The 21,719-nt window shown below is 40.9% G+C and overlaps 1 protein-coding gene across 8 annotated transcripts in view; it reads right to left on the bottom strand.

Annotated features, from left to right (window-relative positions):
• The window catches only part of ripor3 (RIPOR family member 3), a 210,481-nt gene that overhangs the window by 113,436 nt on the left and 75,326 nt on the right, over positions 1-21,719 (bottom strand). For 7 of the 8 annotated variants that reach the window (XM_043710258.1, XM_043710259.1, XM_043710261.1 and 4 more), the window contains exons 3-8: positions 16,011-16,163; positions 13,186-13,264; positions 12,570-12,593; positions 10,567-10,620; positions 8,132-8,281; positions 5,154-5,217 (exon numbers count right to left, since the gene is read on the bottom strand). In XM_043710258.1, coding sequence (XP_043566193.1) covers positions 5,154-5,217; positions 8,132-8,281; positions 10,567-10,620; positions 12,570-12,593; positions 13,186-13,264; positions 16,011-16,163 — 524 coding nt within the window. Of the gene's footprint in view, positions 1-5,153; positions 5,218-8,131; positions 8,282-10,566; positions 10,621-12,569; positions 12,594-13,185; positions 13,265-14,721; positions 14,964-16,010; positions 16,164-21,719 lie in introns of those variants that run through there. The other variant, XM_043710263.1, reaches the window with a different exon arrangement.

Below are 21,719 nucleotides of genomic sequence, written 5' to 3'. Positions count from 1 at the left end.
TGGTGGTGGGGTCTGTCTGGAGGTGGCAGAAATGACGGAGGATGATACGATGTATCCGGAGGTTGGTGGGGTGGAAGGTGAGGACCAGTGGGATTCTGACCTGGTGGCAATTGGAGGGGTGGGGTTCAAGGGCAGAGGTGCGGGAAGTGGAGGAGATGTGGTGGAGAGCGTCGTCGACCACGTCGGAGGGGAAATTGCTGTCTTTGAAGAAGGAGGTCATTTGAGTTGTTCGGTAGTGGAATTGGTCCTCCTGGGAGCAGATGTGGCGGAGGCCGAGGAATTGGGAATATGGGATGGCGTTTTTACAGGGGGCAGGGTGGGAGGAGGTGTAATCTAGGTAGCTGTGGGAGTCGGTCGGTTTGTAGCAAATGTCTGTGTTAAGTCAGTCGCCCGAGATGGAAATGGAGAGGTCAATGAAGGGGAGGGAGGAGTCTGAGACGGTCCAGGTAAATTTGAGGTTGGGGTGGAATATGTTAGTAAAGTGGATGAACTGTTCAACTTCCTCATGGGAGCACGAGGTAGCGCCAATACAATCATCGATGTAGCGGAGGAAAAGGTGGGGGGTGGTGCCAGAGTAGCTGCGGAAGATGGACTGTTCCACATATCCGACGACGGGGCAGGCATAGCTGGGGCCCATGCGGGTGCCCATGGCTACTCCTTTGGTTTGGAGGAAGTGGGAGGATTGGAAGGAGAAGTTGTTTAGGGTGAGGACCAGTTCAGTCAGTCGAAGGAGAGTGTCAGTGGAAGGGTACTGGTTGGGTCGGCGGGAGAGGAAGAAGCGGAGGGCTTGGAGGCCTTCGTGATGGGGGATGGAAGTGTATAGTGACTGGATGTCCATCGTGAAGATAAGGCGTTGGGGACTGAGGAAGCGAAAATCATGGAGGAGGTGGAGGGCGTGGGTGGTGTTCCGAACGTAGGTGGGGAGTTCTTGGACTAAGGGGGACAGGACAGTGTCGAGGTTTGCAGAGATGAGTTCGGTGGGGCAGGAGCAGGCTGAGACAATGGGTCGGCCGGGGCAGTCGGGTTTGTGGATTTTGGGTAGGAGGTAGAAACGGGCGGTGCGGGGTTGTGGGTTTTATGAGGTTGGAGGCAGTGGATGGGAGATCTCCTGAGGTGATGAGGTTATGGATGGTCTGGGAGATGATGGTTTGGTGGTGTGAGGTGGGGTCATGGTCAAGGGGGCAGTAGGAGGAGGTGTCCGCGAGTTGGTGTCTAGCTTCAGCGGTCTAAAGATCGGTGCGCCAAACTACCACTGCGCCTCCTTTGTCTGCCGGTTTGATGGTGAGGTTGGGTTTGGAGCGGAGGGAGTGGAGGACTGCATGTTGTGAGGGTGAGAGGTTGGAGTGGGTGAGAGGGATGGACAGGTTGAGGCGGTCAATGTTGCGGCGGCAGTTGGATATGAAGAGGTCGAGGGCGGGTAAGAAGCCAGCACGGGGTGTTCAGGTGGATGGGGTGTGTTGGAGGCGGGAGAAGGGGTCGTCAGATGGTGGGCGAGAGTCCTTGTTGAAGAAGTAGGCGCGGAGGCTAAGGTAGCGCAAGAAATGCTCAATATCTAGCCGCGTGTCGAACTCATAGATCCGGGAGCAGATGAAGATTTGTTTGGCTGCAAAGTTTCTCACATGCCAGGTTTGCAAGTATAATTTGCTCGTTCTGGTGGGGAGGTTTTAAACTGGGCAGGGGGAATAGATACATAACAGATATAAATTTGGAGGTAAGCCCAATCAGACATAGAAGGAATGCCAGGACAATCCAGTCGGTGGAGAAAACATGTGGAGGATAAGGCATACATGAGGTCTGGAAAGCTAAACTGGATCTCTTCTAAAGCAAGGAGCTTGAGTGGTAAGGTGGGTGATTTTAGAGCATTGAGAGCATCAGGAATATGACATTATTGCAATCACTGAAACATGGGTGAAGGAAGGGCTGGTCTGGCAGCCCAAATATTCCAGGATATAGAAAATTCAGATGCAAGAGCTGGGGGGGAAAGAGAGGTGGTGTATTGGATTACTGATAAAGAAATCATCATTGCAGTAATAAGGGAGGGCATCCCAGAAGGGTCTTCAAATGAGGCCATCTGGATCGAGTTTAGAAATAAATAAGAGATGATTACCTTGCTGGCCTATCAACATTTCGAGGGAGATAGGGCAGCCGATGTGTAAGCAAATCAAGGAAAGGTATATGAGAAACAGGCATGGAATTTTTAAAGTGCTTCCTGGAAAGCTTTTTTGTGACAGTATGCAGATAGTCCTACTAGAGATGGGGCAGTGTTTGACCTAATCATAGGGAATGAAGCCAGTCAAGAGGTTGAAGTTTCAGACATTTTGGGCAGAGTGACCATAACTCAGTAATTTTTGAAGTCATTATTGAAAGATATAAGGGTAGTGCAGAATTTGTGTCTAAACTGCAGTAAGGCCAACTTCAATATCATTAGACATAGACTGGGAACAGCTACTTGCAGGTAGTCTACATTTGGAAAGCGTGAGTCTTTTAAAAGTAATATAGTGAGAATTCAAGGCCAGCATGTTCCTTTAAGAATGAAGAGCAAAGGCAGCAGGTGTAGGGAACCCTGGATGTCAAAGGATATTAAGGGTTTTAGGGTGTCGGTTTGCTCGCTGAGCTGTAGGTTTGATATCCAGACGTTTCATTACCTGGCTAGGTAACATCATCAGTGGTGACCTCCAAGTGAAGCGAAGCTGTTGTCTTTGAAAGATATAAATAGAAAGCAGGAGACAACAGCTTCGCTTCACTTGGAGGTCGCCATTGATGATGTTACCTAGCCAGGTAATGAAATGTCTGGATATCAAACCTACAGCTCAGCGAGCAAAGCTATGCCCTAAACCTCAACCTGAGCTACAAACCTTCACAAACCTTGCATTAAGAGTTTTGTAAATAAAAAGAAAAAGAAGAAAGCGTTTGTCAGGTACAGTGTATTAAAAACAGGGGAGGCCTTCAAAAGTTTAAAGAGTGCAGGAAATTGCTTTAAAAGGAAATTAGGAGGGTAAGGATGAGCCACAAAATGTCTTTGGCAGACCAAAGAAACCCTATAGTGTGGATGCAGGCCAACTGGACCATTGTGTTCACACTAACCCGTCAAAGAAAATCCCATTCAGACTCACTCTTCTACCCTATCCCTGTGACCCGGCATTTTCCATGGCTCATCCACCTAGCCTGCACATCCCTGGACACTATGGGCAATTTAGCATGGCCAATCCACCTAGCCTGCATATCTTTGCAGGAGAAAACCATGGACACAGGCAGAACATGCAAACTCCGCACAGACAGTCACCTGAGGCTAGAATTAAACCCAAATCCCTGGCACTGTGAGGCAGCAGTGCTAACCACTGAGCCACCATGCTGTCCCAAAAAGGGATCAAGAAAAACCCAAAAGGTTTTGTATGAGTATATTAAGAGAAAAAAGATTACAAGGGCAAGGGTGGGACATATTAGAGGAGCAAAGGGACAACTTGTGCGTGGAGCCAGTGGAGGTGGGTGAGGTCTAAAATGAATACTTCTCCTCTGTGACGCTTTAGAATATCTTAAGATGACGTTGCTTGAACTTGGGTGGAGAGGTCTCAGGCTACAGTCTGATATTGCTCAGTAGGTAAATTGGGCAGAGCAATAGCAGATGGAACGTAATCCCAATAAGTGTGCGGAGATGGATTTTGGAAGGTCTAATAAGGGAAGGATATACACAATAAATGAAAGGGCCCTATGGAGTATTGAAGAACAAAGAGACCTTGGTTTATAAGTCCATAGATCCCTGAAGGTGTCAGTTCAGGTAAAGAGGGTGGTGAAGGAGGCGTAAGGGATGCTTGCCTTCATTAGCCATGGCATAGAATATTGGAACAAGGAAGACATTTTATAACTTTATAAAACATAGGTGAGGCCACAGCTAGAAAGTAGTGTGCAGTTCTGGTCACTATGCTATCAGAAGGCCTTCCATGTGGGACCTTGTCAAATACCTTACCAAGTAAAGCAGTAGGAGTTATACTTTAGAGGGAAATCAGGAGAGCAGACAGGGGCATGAGATAGCTCTGTCAAATAGGGTTAAGGAGAATCCAAAGGGATTCTACAAATACACTAAGGACAAAAGTGTAACTAGAGAGAGAATCTTTAAGGGCCCCTTAAAGATCAGCAAGGCCACCTATGTGTGGAACTGCAGGAGATGGTGAGATACCAATTGAGTGTTTTGCATCAGTGTTTACTGTGGAGAAAGATATGGAAGATATAGAACATGGGAAAATCAATAGCGACATCTTGAAAAATCTCCATAATAGACAGCAAGTAGTGCTGGATGGCTTAAAACATATAAAAGGTGGATAAATCCCTGGGACCTGATCAGATATATCCTAGAACTCTGTGGGAAACTAGGGAAGAGATTGGAGGCTGGTAAAGTGACAATATTTAAAAGGCTTCTGGATGCGTATATGAATAGGAAGGGTTTAGAGGGATCTGGGCCAAATGCTGGCAAATGGGACTAGATTAATTTAGGATATCTGGTTGGCATGGATGAGTTGGGCTGAAGAGTCTGTTTATGTGCTGTATATCTCTATGACTCTATGGTTCCAAGTCCTTGTAAACCACATTGGAGAGTGTACAGATATGATTCACAAGAGTAGAGAAAATGCTGGAAAATTTCAACAGGTCTGGAAGCATCTGTAAGGAGAGAAAAGAGCTGATGTTTCGAGTCTAACTGATCATTTGTCAGCTTTGGCAAAGGGTCAGTTAGACTTGAAATGTCAGCTCTTTTCTCCTTACAGATGCTGCCAGATCTGCTGAGATTTTCCAGCATTTTCTCTTTTGGTTTCAGATTCCAGCATCTGCAGTAATTTGCTTTTATTTGATTCACAAGAATGTTGCCTGGGATTAAAAGAAGAGACTGGTTAAGCTGGGTTTGTTTGCTCTGAAGCAGAGGAAACTGAGGGGGGCTCTGATAGAGATGTACAAAATTATGTGAGGTATAGACAGAATAGATCATGAGAAGGAAGTCCCATCTATTCATCTCAATGACATAAACACAACGACCATTGCAACATAAAGTCACCCACAAGGCATGAAAATTCAAATGAGCTCATATTCTATTCCATTGTTTTCTTTAAAAAGGTTTGAATTAAAATGTATTCCAATTATATTTTCTTCAAATCAAATATAGGTACCTTTCATTCTAATGTGAAACTCCCCAAGTAGCACTTCTAATGTTCTCTCAATTGCGCACATATCCTATTAAAAGAAAAAAAATGCAATGATTTGACGATATTGATGAAAGAATAGTTCTAAGTATGTATTATTAAAACTTACTGTTCTGAATTTGCATCAGAATTTACCACAATTTAAAGATTGGGATTTATATAGGTCAGGCAGTATCCAAGGAACAGGAGAATCGACGTTTCGGGCCGAAACGTCGATTCTCCTGTTCCTTGGATGCTGCCTAACCTGCTGCGCTTTTCCGGCAACATATTTTCAGCTCTGATCTCCACCATCTGCAGTCCTCACTTTCTCCTCCATTTATATAGGTCAGCCAGTTATTTTCCACTTTTTTGTGATGCATAGAGGTGTTCTGTGCAGTGTTTTCAGCGAAATATGCTTCAGTAACAAGATCATTCATTAAATGGGCGGCACGGTGGCACAGTGGTTAGCACTGCTGCCTCGCAGTGCCAGAGATCCGGGTTCAATTCCCGCCTCAGGCGACTGACTGTGTGGAGTTTGCACGTTCTCCCCGTGTCTGCGTGGGTTTCCTCCGGGTGCTCTGGTTTCCTCCCACAGTCCAAAGATGTGCAATCTAATCTAATCTAATCTAAATCTATTCTTTCATAGACAATACTTGAGGCTTAGCTATTAAAGTATAGCATTCCTCTACAGAATAGATGCTAAAAACCTCATTTTTCAGCAAAACTAGTGTCATCAGTTTTGCAGAAATGCATACTAAATGCAGGGGCCCACACGTGTACAAATAAATGTAGTCGCTCTTGAACCATTTTCTGTGTTTTAAAATGAAAGCTTTCCAGATCAGGTGAGTTACTGTGTAGCAGATTTCCGTAAGAAAGAAAAATGTTATTACAGTAAAAATTAAAATCTAATTGTTGGCTGTTATAGTGCACAGGCCTAAAGAAATAAGCGCAATGTGGTTAGCAGCCGGACATTTCTGGGTTCATTTTATATGTTTCCCATTCAGTTCAATGAGCTAAACAAAAATCAATAAAGCCTGTTAGATGGTGCAGGGCTTATGATTCCCCTTCTGTTTCAACTTCAGTTATTTTGGCATCCCAAACTAATATCTATACTCAGCCAATGTTTATACAGTTAGCATGAGTTAAAACAGGCATTATCTGCTGAGATGGTAATCTTAATAATGAAAAACTATTAAATGGAGCTAATTTAAAAATGGGTCTGGAAACTTGCAAGTGATGAGGATGTGACTAATTCCTTTTGCAGTTTATTCCACTGTAGGATTATCCTTGTAAAGAAAGATTTCTGACCAGATTCATCTATTCCCCCACCTGACTAAACTCTCAGCCCAACTACTGTCCCCAACTAATCACTGACCTGATTTGACAACCTGCAGCTGACCCAAATAACTTTCCCACCGAAAAAAAACCCTTCAGGGCCCTCTTGTGGTGCAGTGAGTAGTGTCCCTGCCCCAGACCAGAGAGGCCTGGGTTCAAGTTCCATCTGCTCCAGAGGTGTGTAATAACATCTCTAAACAGGTTGATTAGGAAAGAAGGTTAAAAAAAAATCCATCTGGACTAGACAGCAACACTGATCTGAGTGGACAAACCACAACTCAAAAACCCACCCCTGACAAGACCCAATTCACCCTGGACCTGACCCAATCTGACTGTTTCTCCCATTATCAATCTTCTAAGCAATCCAATTAACATTCCTGAAAGGGTGTGTTTCACCCTTTATTTCCTTTTAAACCAGATGTGACTCAGCTTTTTATGTTCAAATTTTTATTAACATATACCTGGGAAATATGAATTAACTCTCTTGTGCTGCCACCCTCCTGACCTGACTTTTCATTTACTCACCCATTCACTCATTCACCCTACCATGCACATACCCACACACACTCACCCAACTATATAGCCTTTCATTCGCTCACCCTCTGCACACTCACCCATCCATCTACACATACATTTGTCCACTCAGTCATAAGCTAAATACAGCAGCAGCTCTCTCAGAAATAGTGTGTCCTATTTTCATTCAACTTTTGTTGTCCTCACCTGTCTTCTCTTTGGATGTCTCTGCTTATCCATCCCTACTTCAGCTAGGATCAGAAGTCCTGGCTGAAAATGGGTGGTACTATGGGTTGGAGTAAACTTCATGGATAGTGTCAGGGTGGCCAACATTGTCATTGACTGGAAGATCTGGGCCAAATTTGTTTCCAGTCCTTCATTGGACTGGTTAAAATCCTTTCTATTGTTTTCTTACTTGGCCCCATATACATAGTTCTTACTTAAACCAGTTAAAAGGCTCATCCATTGTTGTGAAATTGCATCAATGAATATTGACATTGCCATCAGAAAGTAACATTTTTAAAATTCAAAACGTAAGGAAAATTTGTTACATTTCTAACAATGGCTCAAAAAGCTTTTGTATTTGAGATAACCAATTACTTTATTAGCGATTTTAAGGTTAAATCATGGAAATGTCTCAGGATGTCAATATCCTCATCCTCAGAATTTTGATATTAGTACTTAACACAATGAACATACAATTGAGCTATTTTATGCTTTGATGCATATAAAGCTGATTTTAAGATTTCCCATAATTATATAAAGAAAGGTGTTAAACTGGAAAAAAAAACATTTACTTTATATGCCCAAACTTTAATCTAGTTATAATCTGCCAAATAAGTAGAAAAATCAGGGCCTATTTTACCAATTTCAGAACTGTCAAAAAAATCCAAAATAAGTATACAGAGGAACCTCGATTATCCAAACAACATGGGCAGGGAGTATTTTGTTTGGATAATTGAATATTCGGATAATCAAATGTTCGGATAATCGAATGCCAGTTAACACAGTTTAGCCAGGCATTGGGACCTTCCGAGCTTGTCGGAATTATCCGAAACTCGGACAATTGAATGCTGGATAAACGAGGTTCCTCTGTATAAGAAACAAAGATGGAATACCTCTGTACATTCCTTGTAGTTTCTGTTAATCTTGAGCAATGTTTCCCTCGATCCTTTGGTAGAAGGAGTCACAGTGTAAGCTTGCTTCATGTTGCTTGCACCATTGCGTAGCCGCCATTGAATGAAGTAGGATTCATATAGCTCTTCTATCTGGGATATAATTGATTAAAAAATAATATAAAAGCATAACAAATATGAATGGCAATTCATACCATTGAAACTCCATAAAGTCTTTCTTAAAACCTTAAATAATTTTCCATTTTACAAAATGGAAAAATGGGAAAATAAAAACATACAGCACAGAAGCAAACCATTTAGTCCATCATTTTTTTTCTTCATTCACAGGATTTGAGCATTACTGAGAAATCTAGGATTTATTATCTGTCCTTAGTTGCCCATGAGAAGGTGGTAGTGAGTCACCTTCATGTAATGACGATACAATCACAATGCAGTTAGGGCAGGAGTTCTGGGATGTTGATCATGGCAGTGAAAGAGTGACAATGCAGTTTCAAGTCAGGTTGGTCTGTCACTTGAATGGGAACTTGTGGAGGCAGGGGCATCCTCATTTGTTTGCTACCCTTTTGCTTCTAGAAGGTAGAGGATGTACTTTTGGAAGGTGTTACTTTGGTGAGTTGCTGGAGTCTATCTTCCTGATTGTATACACTGCTGCTACATTGGAGGAACTGAATGCTTAAGGGGTCACCAATGTCCAGAATGGTCTCAACATTACTAAGTGTTATATTTCTACAGTCATCCAAGAAAGGGGGTTTATTTCATCACAATACTGAATTCTGCCATTTGAGGCTTTGGGGCTTCAGGAGGTGAATTATGCATAATAGAATTCTCACCCTCGGACTTGGTCTTGTAATCGCTGCATTACTATGGCTGGTCCAGTTAAGTTTCTAGTTAATGGTAATTCCCAGACTGTTGATGGTAGGAGATTCAGCAAGTGTTCATTCAGCAAGTGTTCATAAAGGGGATGTAGTTAGATTTTCTGTTATTGGAGATGGCTATTGCCTGGATTTTGCATGCATGAACATTGATTGTCACTTGTCAGCCCTATCCTGAATGCTGTCCAGGTTTTGTTGGATGTGCTCACAGAGTGCTTCCATGTCTGAGGAATTGTGAGTGATACTGAACACTATCAGCAGCAAACATTTCCACTTTTTATTTTATAGAATGTGGGTGTCACTTGCTAGGCCAGTACTCATCCAGGTAAAAGCAGAGTATTTCTGACAAAATCCTGACTTTTTTTTGTAGATGGTGGATAGGCTTTGGGGAGTCAGAATTCCCAGCTTTTGACTCGCTCTTGTAACATTAGTTTTTAGATGGCTGGTGCAGTTTAGTTTCAATGGGTGTTCAGCAGCGGAGGAACAGTCATTGAATATTTTATAAGGCAGAGGCAAATATATTCTAACAAGGATGCAAAGGTTATCAGGAGTGGGTAAGAATGTAGTTGGGAACATAACATTTTCTTCTGCTCCTTGTTATCTTATGGTAATTGTTCCAGGAGATCTTAAGCCATTGGAAACTGTGAAATGTAACTATTTGTTGACATATCAAATAATAATTTTCCTAGTTGTACTCTGGGTTAGGATGATGCCAATTTTATTCTCCATCTCTAGTTTGCCAAAAGAGGTGGTACTTAGCTCTTTATAGTGATTATTTTTATATCAGGATGGTTTGCTTGGCCATTTTGGAAAAAAGTCCCTCCGTGTTGTATTTGTAAAAGGGGTAATTTCACCATGTAGGAGAAAACTCTGTATTATGAATATCCTAGTCAGAAAACATTGTTCTGGAATGATCATGTAAATCACTGAGAAAATTTGAGACTCAACTTATAGAGGGAAGCTGTCTTTTTACTGGGATAGATTTCACTTTAATAATATAAACTCCATTGTAAAGGTCATGCTCAAATAGAAACTTGCTGCCACAGTTTCCATGGTAATAGTGTGACAGTACAGGCTGTTCCTGGATATTATGGAAAATTAGGCCAGCTAAATATTTCAATGTGTCATGCAGCAGTGATTTTAGGCGGGGCAGTAAAAAAATTGCAGATTTTAGATTTATTGTGTGACCATTAGAACAAAGGTTACATGGTTTGATGTAACAAAAATTGCACATTGTGCTTAAAAATTGAATTTGTGACTGCTTTCCAAGTGCTTGTACAACAGAAGTTTTACTTCTTTGCCACAGTTCAAAAATCAGCACTTCATACAATGAACTCTAATGACTTCATAATTTATTAAGTTAACCAGATTGCCCTCAACACATTATTATCACACTGAAAAATGTATGAGGAACAGCAGTGAGGAGAAAGTCAAATGGTTATCTCAGGCAACTGCTTTTATAATCCATCTAACGCCTATAGAAATACATCCTTTTAAAGAGAAAAACGATAAGCAATGATTTATTTGCAAGCTCCAAATCCTTACCTTGCTGATGTGAAACTCCAGTTTCCTGATGTATCTTTCGGTGGTCCGAATTTGCTGAAAAGCATCATATCGATGAATTACCAAAAGTAATTGACACTTATTATGTATCGACACAACTTGTATCACAATCTTTATGCTATAATGTTACCTACAAAAATTACCATTTAAGAATTTAAATTGCTGGGCAGCTGTTCCTTGTCTTGTTCTCTATTATTTGACTTGGGTTCATAGAACACACCACAAATAATTGAAAATTAGAGATGGGAATTGCCCAGGGATCTCGAGATGTAACTTTCACTCAGGCTTCTAAATTGTCAAGCACTACATCCATCTATTACAGACATGAGGCAGTTATATCAACAACTCAGGGTCCTCCGCAAATTGTAAGATTAATTTGCAATTTTCAGACAAAGAAGGGTGCTGTCCTTGCTTCTAGATGCATGATGCCAATATTGTAGCATCTTGCCCCTATACAATGATGGATACAACTGTAATAATTTGAAAATATAGCAATCATGGTTAGTAAGTTTGAGGTTGACACCAAGATTAGTGATATAGTAGACTGTGAAGAAAATTATCAAAAATTACAAAGAGATCTTGATCGTTTGGGTCAATGGGCTAAAGAGTAGCAGATAGAGTTCAATTCGGATAAATGCAAGATATTACATTTTGGAAAAACAAACAAAGTCAAGACTTATACAATTAAAAGTAGGGCCTTGGGCGGTGTTGTAGAACAAAAAGATCTCAGGGTTCAAGTACATAATTCTTTGAAATTTGCATCACATACAGATAACGTGGTTAAGAAGGCATTTGGTATGCTTGCCTTCATTGCTCAGTCCTTTGAATATAGTAGTTGGGATGTTGTGTTGAGGACGTAGAGAACATTGATGAGGCCTGTTCTGGAATACTATGTTCAATGTGATCACCCTGTTACCTGAAAGATATTGTTAAGCTGGAGAGGGTTCAGAAGACATTTATCAGGAAGTTGCCTGGAATGGAGGATTTGAGTTATAAAGAGAGGCTGGACAGGCTGGGACGTTTTTCTCTGGAGCATTGGAGGTTGAGAGGTGACGTTGTTGAGGTTTATAAAATAATGAGGGACGTAGATGAGGTGAGCGGCAGGTGTCTTTTCCCTCGGGTGGTAGATTTCAAGACTAGGGGGCATATGGTCTCAGGCGCTGTGAGGCAGCAGTGCTAACCACTGTGCCACCGTGCCGCCCACTAAGACGTAGATGAGGTGAGCGGCAGGTGTCTTTTCCCTCGGGTGGTAGATTTCAAGACTAGGGGGCATATTTTTAAGGTAAGAGGAGAAAGATTTAAAAGAGACATCAGAGGCTTTTTTTTCCACACAGTGTTCATATGTGGAATGAACTTCCAGAAGCAAGTGGTAGATGCAGGTACAGGTGCAATATTTAAAAGACATTTAGTTAAGTAAGGGAATAAGAAATGTTGGAGGGATGTGGGCCAAGCACAGGCAGATGGGACTAGTTTAACTTGGGATTCCGGATGGCATGGACTGGTTGGACTGAAGGGACTGGTTGGACTGAAGGGTCAGTGCTGTCTGATTCTATGACTGTATAATATTTTTACTGTAAATGGTCATTCTCAAGCAGAAACCTGATGCCATGGTGTCCATGTTAATAAACAGGGTGTTCTATTTGTAATTTTCATGCTGTGACTAACCTAATGAATGCTCAAGAAAAGGCCCACAATGCTGGCTCCACAAAAATACTGCACCCCACTGCAGGACCCTGCTCAAACCTGTCCAGAGTTGACTTCTTCTATCCTGCCAGGCCAGGCCTACTGCAGAACTTCAAGTTGAATTTTGAACCACTTGATGCCTACAGCTTGCCCGTGAACATTCAAATAAAGCCAGAATTTGAGAATAGTGCAGACCATTTGATGCTAACCATGGATAAACTGAGCACCCACTATTCCTGTGCTGTGCCCAATTCAGCTAGAAATCAAAAATGCTTTCCCATCTATGATACATTCATGCTTACCTTATCCAGGTCATATAAGAAAGCCTGGAACATAAGGAACATTTATTAGTATTCTCTTTCCTTGAAGGAACAATCATCACTTATTTCATACAACAAAGGCACTTGTGCTAATGCATTACTGGATTTTCTTGCAAAATGTTACAGACCTATAAGTTGAGCATAATGAAGTAGAGAGATTTATTTGAAAAATTTCCCACCCATCCCATATTATAGTCTTACTGATGCATTGCAATGACTCAAAAAATGTGTATAAGAAAAATCAGTAGAGGAGAGGCCAGTGGAGAAATTGAAAGATTCAAGGATTCAATTCCTGAAATGAAACCCGAAAGAATGACTACCAATGGTGGCATGAAAGGGGATGTGTAGGTAGAGAGAAAATAATAAAGCCTGAGGAACATAGGCCTGGATTTTACAGGATGATGATTTGGACAATCCCATTTAAAAGAGTTGGGGTGTGAGTCCATCTTCAATCCCTTTGTCAGTGCCACTGTTCACATAGACTGACTATAGCCACATACAATATTACAATATTCCATGAAGAAGGGCAACCACAAACTACCTCCCTTACTGCAGAGTCACATTAACCAAACATGAATTTTACTATTTTTGTACAAACCAGTCTGGAGTTCCTTTTCATGTCTTTCTGCTGCATGTTTAGCAAATCCAATTCATTTTGATGCGTTTCGAGATATTCGCTGCAATAAAATAAAAGTAGTTGTCAACTCTCAAAAATCTGGTACTTAAGGTTATTCCAGAGAAGTTTGACTCATGTAAGAGCGTTGAGCTATCTCTACTCAAACAGCACATTGAGAATAGATGGCTGATTTTGCGCTAGGGCAAAATAAACTTTAATAAGGCTGTATATGTAAAGACTTGTGTCACATCTCTAAAGTTCAAACTGTATTTTGGTTCTGCTTCATTTGCTACTGCTATAACCATTTGATCTGTGAAGGAGTATCCACCTGGTCAAACCATCTATGGCTCAGTCGGTACTCTCACTTCTTGGCTAGAAGATTTATAACTTGATTTGACTTATTGTTGTCACATGTACCTAAGTACAGTGAAAAGTTTTGTTTTGCAAACAGCACAGTCAGACCACAGAGTGCTTAGTCAGAGCGAGGCATACAGGGTTATGGTTGCACGGGAGGTGCACAAAAGCAAGGTCAACATCAGATTTTTAATTAGAGAGGTCCATTCAGTAGTCTAATGACAGCAGGGAAGAAGCTTTTCTTGAATCAGCTCGTGCGTGTATTCAAACTTCTATCTCTTCTGCCTGATGGAAAGGTTGGAAGAGTGTATTACCAGGGTGGGAGGGGTCTTTGATGATATTGACAGCCTTGTGATAGGAATGAGAAGTGTAGATGAAGTCCATGGACTTCTGGGTTGGGTTGGGCATACAACTTTCTATAGTTTCTACAAGCCTGAGCAGAGTGGGAAGTCCAGGACAGATGGTTGATTATTGTCACTCCTAGGAACTTGACACTATCGACCCTCTCCATCTCAGCTCAGTTGGTGTAGATAGGAGTGCACACTCCTCCTTTCTTCCTGAAGTTAATGATCAGTTCTTTTGTTTTGCTGACATGGAGAGACAGGTTGTCATCATTGCACCATGTCACCCAGCACTATCTCCTTCATGTATTCTGACTTATCATTGCTGATATCCAGCGTACAATGGTCATCAGCAACCTTGTAGATGGCAGTCATACAAAATTTGGCTACATTGTTGTGAGCGTACAGGGAGTACAGGAGGGCTGAGTATGCATCTTTGTTGAGCACCAGTGAATTCACTTGCCACTCCAGAAACAAAAATAAGGGGTGAATCTTCCCATATTTTGCCATGTTTGTTTAATTTCAGAGGGGATATCTCTTTTGGATTAGTGGTGTTGGAAAAGCACATCAGTTCAGGCAGCATCTGAGGAGCAGTATTATCGATGTTTCGGGCAAAAGCCCTTCATCAAGAATAGGGGATTTCTCTTAGTAAGCCTTAATGAGTTTCCTCACACAGTCATCTCAAACCCACCTGATTAACCACCAACCTGGGCCCAGTGGCACCCTCCTATCCACTATTTGCCCAATTCTCCCACTCTCCATAGTCAGACATACCTGCCACTGCCAGTATGACTGGCGCCATATTTAAAAGGTGTTAGCTCACCTAGTCAAGTGCTGGCACCCTGGAGCTGCACTGCACATTTGTAGATATTCACCTTGGCAGACAAAAGGAAACTTATGACTCCATGCTCATTCCGAACAGAGTATCAGAGGTCCTGTTAGAGGGGGTGGTGCACAAAGGGGGTGCTCACTTCTCTGAAGAGCAGAAGAGAAGGTCATAACACCAGATCGTGCTAGTCTGGTCTGAGGTCACTACCCAGGTCCGTGCACGGTCTGATGAAATGCCTGATGAAATGCAGGAAGGAGTTCAACGATATATTCCGTGGACCAAGTTCATGCTCTACCACTCACTATTGCATGCAATACCTTCCTTCATTTTGCTCTCTCAATTTAAGCAGTATATCCCCACTGCCTCTAACTCAATCAACATATTATTTATCTTAGAATCCTTATGGTATGGAAGCAGGCCATTTGGCTCATCGAGTCTACACAGACCCTCCAAAGAGCATCCTACCTCGACACAACCCCTTCCCCTATCCCTGTAAACCTGCATTTCACATGGCTAATCCACCTACCCTGCACATCTCTGGACACTATGGGCAATTTAGCATGGTCAGTCCTACCTAACCTGCACATCTTTGGACTGTGGGAGGAATCCACACAGACTCAGGGAGAATGTGCAAACTTTACACAGACAATTGCCCGGATTGAGCCCAGGTCTCTGAGTTGCAAGGCAGCATTGGGTGAAAGAGTGGCAGATGGAGTTTAATTTAGATAAATGTGAAGTGCTGCATCTTGCAAAGGCAAATCAGGAAAGGGCTTACACACATAATTATAAGGTCTTGGGGAGTATTGCTGAAAAAAGAGACTTTGAAGTGCATGTTCATAATTCCTTGAAATTAGAATTGCAAGTAAAGAGGATTGTGAAGAAGGCGTTTGGTATGCTTTCCTTTATTGGTCAGAGTATAGGAGTTGGGAGGTCATGTTGCAGCTGTATAGGACATTGGCCTAGTGGTATTGTCGCTGGAATGTTAATCCAGAGACCTGGTAAAGTTCTGGGGACCCGGATTTGAATCCCACCATGGCAGATGGTAGAATTTGAATTCAACAAAAATCTGGAATTAAGGTTCTAATGATGACCATGAATCCATTGTCGATTTTTGGAAAATCCCATCTGATTCACTTAATGTCCTTACCTGGTCTGGCCTACATGTGACTCCATGCCCACAACCATGTGGTTAACTCTTAACTGTACTCTGGGCATTAAATGCTGGCCTAGCCAATGACGCAGTCATCCCATGAATTTTTTTTTTAAAAAATACAGGTTCTCACTTTAGGCCTTTCCGTAATGATTTGCAAATTTTCTCCACTCGGTTAGGCTGTGGCTCCATACTGTTGGAGTTCTTTTGTGAACTGGCATACTTCCTTGTAGATTTTATTGAGGGCAGTCGTGACCTTGGAGAATTTCTGCTGACAGAAGAAACTCTGCAAAAGAAAGTTGTAGCATTGTTAATCCATTTGAAACAAACAAGGTATTTTTGAGTGTCTCAATCCAAAAGCAAAATATTGCAGATGTTGGAGAATCTGAAATGGAAGTGAAAAGTGCTGGAAAATCTAGCAGCATCTGATCTAAGTTATTAGCTCTAATTTTAGTTATTAGCGTTGAATGCCTGTTAGTTTTCCTAACATTACCTCCCATGCACGAGCTAGATATGTTAACAACGGATATCAACAAAATAACTGTGTTACTGTATTTTGTTTTGAAGAAAATAATCCACACGCTTTAATCAGTATTAAACTCAACAAGTCATAGAACATATAAATAGTTTAACATGAAGTTATGAACTCAATTATCAATGGATGCATGGCATTGTCTGATTTTAGTTTCTCCTAATTAAGCAATATGGGTAATCAAAATGCCATTTGATCTTCTCTGTTGTAATAAGGACAAAGTATTCGTGGAGTGCAGCATTGATTTTTAGGTGCAATATTTAACCAAATTGCTTTATTCTCTCAAGTAGACATTTAAAAATAACCTATAGCACTATTAGAAGACGACCTGACCATCCTCAGCATCCTGACCAAAACACAGAAATTAATGAGATTGATCATTATCGCATGTTATTCATAGAAATTTGCTAAGTACAAATTGGCTTCCACATTCCAACAGTGAATACTGGCAGTAAAATACTTTTGAGACATCTGGTGGTTTTAAAGGTACTTTATGAACACAAGTCCTTCTTCGCTGATCTGAAGTGAAAATTTCAATGAGAACATTGTACATGGAGAAAAATAAGAATGGAGACTTTCTAGCTTGCTTTTGCTGTGCTGATTTCCTCTAATGTTTACCTGTAAAATGTCAGTTGTATAAAGTGAGTGTAATTTATAAATTTGAAAGTGAGTTTTGAGAAGATTTGTAACTCAGGCTGAGGTTTTAGATGTAGGTTTGCTCGTTGAGCTGGAAGGTTCATTTCCAGACATTTCATTGCCTTACTGGGTAACATCTTCAGTGGGCCTCAGGCAAAGCAATGCTTAAAATTCCTGCTTTCTATTTATATCACCAACCCAAAGAAACCCAAACATATAAATAGAAAGCAGGAATTTTCAGCATTGCTTCGCCTAAGGCCCACTGAAGATATTACCTAGTAGGGTAACGAAACGTCTGTAAATGAACCTTCCAGCTCAGTGTGCAAACCTACATTCATTATAAATTTGACATTTGCGTATTTCAAACAGTGGGAAAGAAATTTTAGAACTGCAAGGGTCACAAAATAGTTCATGTACATGAATCCTTTCTTTGAGGACTATTATTTGTATCAAGTTTGCAACACTAAGGTTTTTAAATAGTTTTCCAGAGAAATGCTTATTTCATAGATTTCCTGGTTTGTTGACGTGAATCTGCTGCAAAAAATTCTCGTATCCTTGCAAAATATCCTTTTAGAAAATTAGTAACAGTAAACAATCTTGTTTTTTTAAAAGAGAAACAACTCTATAAGTTTGACTGTCCTTTGGCTGTTACATTTATCACTGACACATTACAATGATTTTGTCTCAAAGTCTCCAAGTAAAGTGTTCTCCCATATCAAGAGTAATAATGTCTCACCGGGATTCATTTTAAACCATTAGATATATTTGAATATATAACACTTGGAGGAATTGGAAAAATATTGCGAATTTCTTTTTTTTAAACTGAGTGAAATATAAATACTATGATATTTGCAGTGGAAAATCATAGAATCATAAAATGGTTACAATGCCAAAGGGAGTCATTCAGTCTGTTGTGTCACTCTGGCCCTCTGAAAGTACCACTGCTCTGCCTTTCCTCTGCAGCCTTGCAATTGATACTTTTTTCAGATAAAGATCTAATTTCCTTTTAAGTTGATGCTAAATTAGTATTTCATACAGTGTTTTATAACTTCCTTGCTTTTTTACTCTGTGCCCCATATGTTAAAACTCAGGATGCTTTATTAACCACTCGACCAACTTTTCCTGCCATCTTCAATCATTTAAACACATTTATGCCAAACAATTTTAGAGTTATACATTTTATTTCACTTTTTTTTTCTGCATTATACCTACCAAAATTAATCATATCGCATTTCTCTGCATTAAATCTCATTTGTCATTCACCTACCTTTTCCACTAACGTTTGAAGGGCTTTTGCCCTAAATATCGATTTTCCTGCTCCTCGGATGCTGCCTGACCTGCTGTACTTTTCCAGCACCACTCTGATCTAAACTCTGGTTTGCAGCATCTGCAATCTTCACTTTTGCCTAGTTTTTCACTAATGTGCCTATGCCATTTTGAAATTCTTCATATCCTTCTCCTGGTTCACAATACTTCCAAGTTTCATATTTACTGCAACCTTAAACTGGTGACATGCACTCCAAGATTAACGTCATTGACATATATCAGGAACAGCAGAGACCCTAACACCAAGCCCTGGAGAACTTCACTATAAAAGTTTGTTCAGTACAAAATTGATTCACCACTACACTACGTCATTCAGCCAGTTTTGTATCCATTTTGCTACTGTCCCTTTTGTTCCATCATCTGTAACCTTGGTCACAAATCTATTATGTGGTACATTATCAAATGCCCTTCAGAAGACCATGTACACTACGATAACAGTACTATTCTCATCAACTCTTTCTGCTACCTTACCAGAAACCTAAGCATCTCAATTAATACTGTTTACTCTTTACAGACCAATACCAGCTTTCCTTAATTAAACTGCGTGTATCCATTAATTTTTTCCCAAATTATCATGTTTCCCCACCAAAGTTGAACTTAAACATGCATTGCTGGGTTTATTTTACACTGTTTTTAAACAGTGGTACTCTGTCACCACCTGAGTTTAAGGGAGACTGGAAAATTATGGTCAGAGCCTCTCACTTCGTTTCGTAGCATTGATGCATCTCATGCAGTTCTGGTGCCTTATCAATTTTAAGGATACATTCTATCCCAGATCTTCTCCTTCCTAATGTTAAAACATTCAAGTGTCTGAACTGCCTTCTTTTTTACATGATATTACAGTAATTCATTCTTTGATAAAGACAAATTCAAAGTATTTGAATTTAATAAACTTAAAATTTTTAGTGCCTCAGCCGTACCTTCATGCATAAACACCCTCTATGGTCTTTAATAAAACTTTGCAGTTTGTGTTGAAAAGAGAGATCTATAGGATTAAATATATAATTCCATTATAGTGTGAGTTTAGGTGGATAAACCATTGTGAAACAAAAAATAAACAAGCTTTACGAACAGAACATAGAGTACAAGAATAAAGGAGTAATGAGAAAATTTGAATCACATGTTGGTTAGAATACAAATGTAGTTCCCCTTTATGTGAACCCTTTTGTACAAAGGATATTAAAATTGTGAAGAGTCTTTGCATAGGTTTATCAGAATTATGCTGTCATCATACACTTGAGCCTCACATGGTTTTAATAACAAGACTCTATATATGAGTTACAGCCCAGTTTTTCAATGCTACTACAACCAATCAACTAATTTACATGCAAATAATAAAACAGCTTAATGTCCCCAGACTTTGGAGCTTTAGAACCATGGGCACTAGTCATCAGCTCACTCCCTTGTTTTATTAACAATTGTTACCATTCAAATTTTTGAGGTATTTTAGGTGCTGGAGGTGATTTCCTCGAATTCCAGGAGCAGCAATTACTGTTTTATATGCTGTTGCATTGTTTTGGAACTTTGGAAAAAAAGTCAAAACAACAGCAGTTTTAAAAGGGAGAAGAACAGACAAAGGAAGCACATGGTGAGGTCAGTGCAGGAGAGAGAGAGAGAGAAAGAAACTGACACCAGTGTGAACCTGCACAGTTACCACCTTTGCTGTTTGAATTCATGTATCGCTGGACATTGGAGTGTGCCTGGGAAAATTAACAAACAGTGAAATTCACAACTGATCTTGGACGAACTGTTTGGGCGAAGTTCACAGCACAGAATTAGATAAGTTAATTGTTTTAAGTGGCCTACAAAAAGTCTGCAGTAGAGGGTAGAGTGGGTTCTTTCTTGATTATATGTTTTTTGAGAATTGTCTCTTGATTAAACTGAAAATATAAACCATAACTATTAATCTAACCTGGGGCGGTGTTTTGTAGAGGAATAAGTTATTTTCTGGGTCTGTAGATTGTGAAGGAGAAAAAATGGCCTTTAGTAGAGTGATATGTGCTTCTTCTCAGATGTGGGAGTTTAAAGAGAGTTTAAGGGTTATTGCGGATTATATCTGCAATAAATGCTGTCAGTCGCGAATCTTATCAGATCAAGTGGATCGTTGGATAGACAGATAGAAGCGATGAGGAATTTGCAATAGCAACAGTATGTGATGGATGGCAGTTATAGGAATGGGGGTAAGTCTCAGATACAGTCACATAGATGGGTTAACTCCAGGAAAGGTAAGAGAGGTAGGCAGCTAGTGCAGGCGTGTTCTGTGGCTATACCCATTTCAAACAAGTATGCTGTTTTGGAAAATGTAGGGGGTGATGGATTCTCAGGAGAATGTAGCACAAACAGCCAAGTTTCTGGTATTGAGACTGACTGTAATGCTACGAGGGGTACGTCAGGTTCCAAGAGATCAATTGTGTTAGGGGATTCTCTAGTCCGAGGTACACACAGATGTTTCTGTGGCCAGCAGCGAAAAATCAGAATGGTGCGTTGTTTCCCTGGTGCCAGGATCAAGGATGTCTCAGAGAGGGTGCAGAATGTTCTCAAGGGGGAGAGGGGCCAGCAAGAGGTCATTGTCCACATTGGAACTAACGACATAGGAAGGAAAAAGGTTGAGATTGTGAAGGGTGATTACAGAGAGTTAGGCAGGAATTTCAAAAGGAGGTCTTCGGGAATAGTAATATCTGAATTAATCCCGGTACTACGAGCTAGTGAGGGCAGGAATAGGAGGATAGAGTAGATGAATGCATGGCTGAGGAGCTGGTGTACGGGAGAAGGATTCACATTTTTGGATCATTGGAATCTCTTTTGGGGTAGAAGTGACCTGTATAAGAAGAACTGATTGCACCTAAATTGGAAAAGGACGAATATATTGGCAGGGAGATTTGCTAGAGCTGCTCGGGAGGATTTAAACTAGTAAGGGGGGGAGTCCCAGGGAGATAGTGAGGAAACAGATCAATCTGAGACTGGTACAGTTGAGAGCAGAGGCGAGTCAAATAGTCAGGGCAGGCAGGAACAAGGTAGGACTAATAAATTAAACTGCATTTATTTCAATGCAAGGGGCCTAACATGGAAGGCAGATGAACTCAGGGGATGGTTGGGAACATGGGACTGGGATATCATAGCAATTATAGAAACATGGCTCAAGGATGGGCAGCACTGGCAGCTTAATGTTCCAGGATACAAATGCTATAGGAAAGATAGAAATGGAGGTGAGAGAGGAGGAGAGTGGTATTTTTGATAAGGGATAGCATTACAGCTGTGCTGAGGGAGGATATTCCTGGAAATACATCCAGGGAAGTTATTTGGGTGGAACTGAGAAATAAGAAAGGGATGATCACCTTACTGGGATTG

This window comes from Chiloscyllium plagiosum, chromosome 20 (genome assembly GCF_004010195.1).
Source record: "Chiloscyllium plagiosum isolate BGI_BamShark_2017 chromosome 20, ASM401019v2, whole genome shotgun sequence".
Lineage (NCBI taxonomy): Eukaryota > Metazoa > Chordata > Chondrichthyes > Orectolobiformes > Hemiscylliidae > Chiloscyllium > Chiloscyllium plagiosum.
This window is presented reverse-complemented; position numbering and strand designations above follow the sequence as displayed.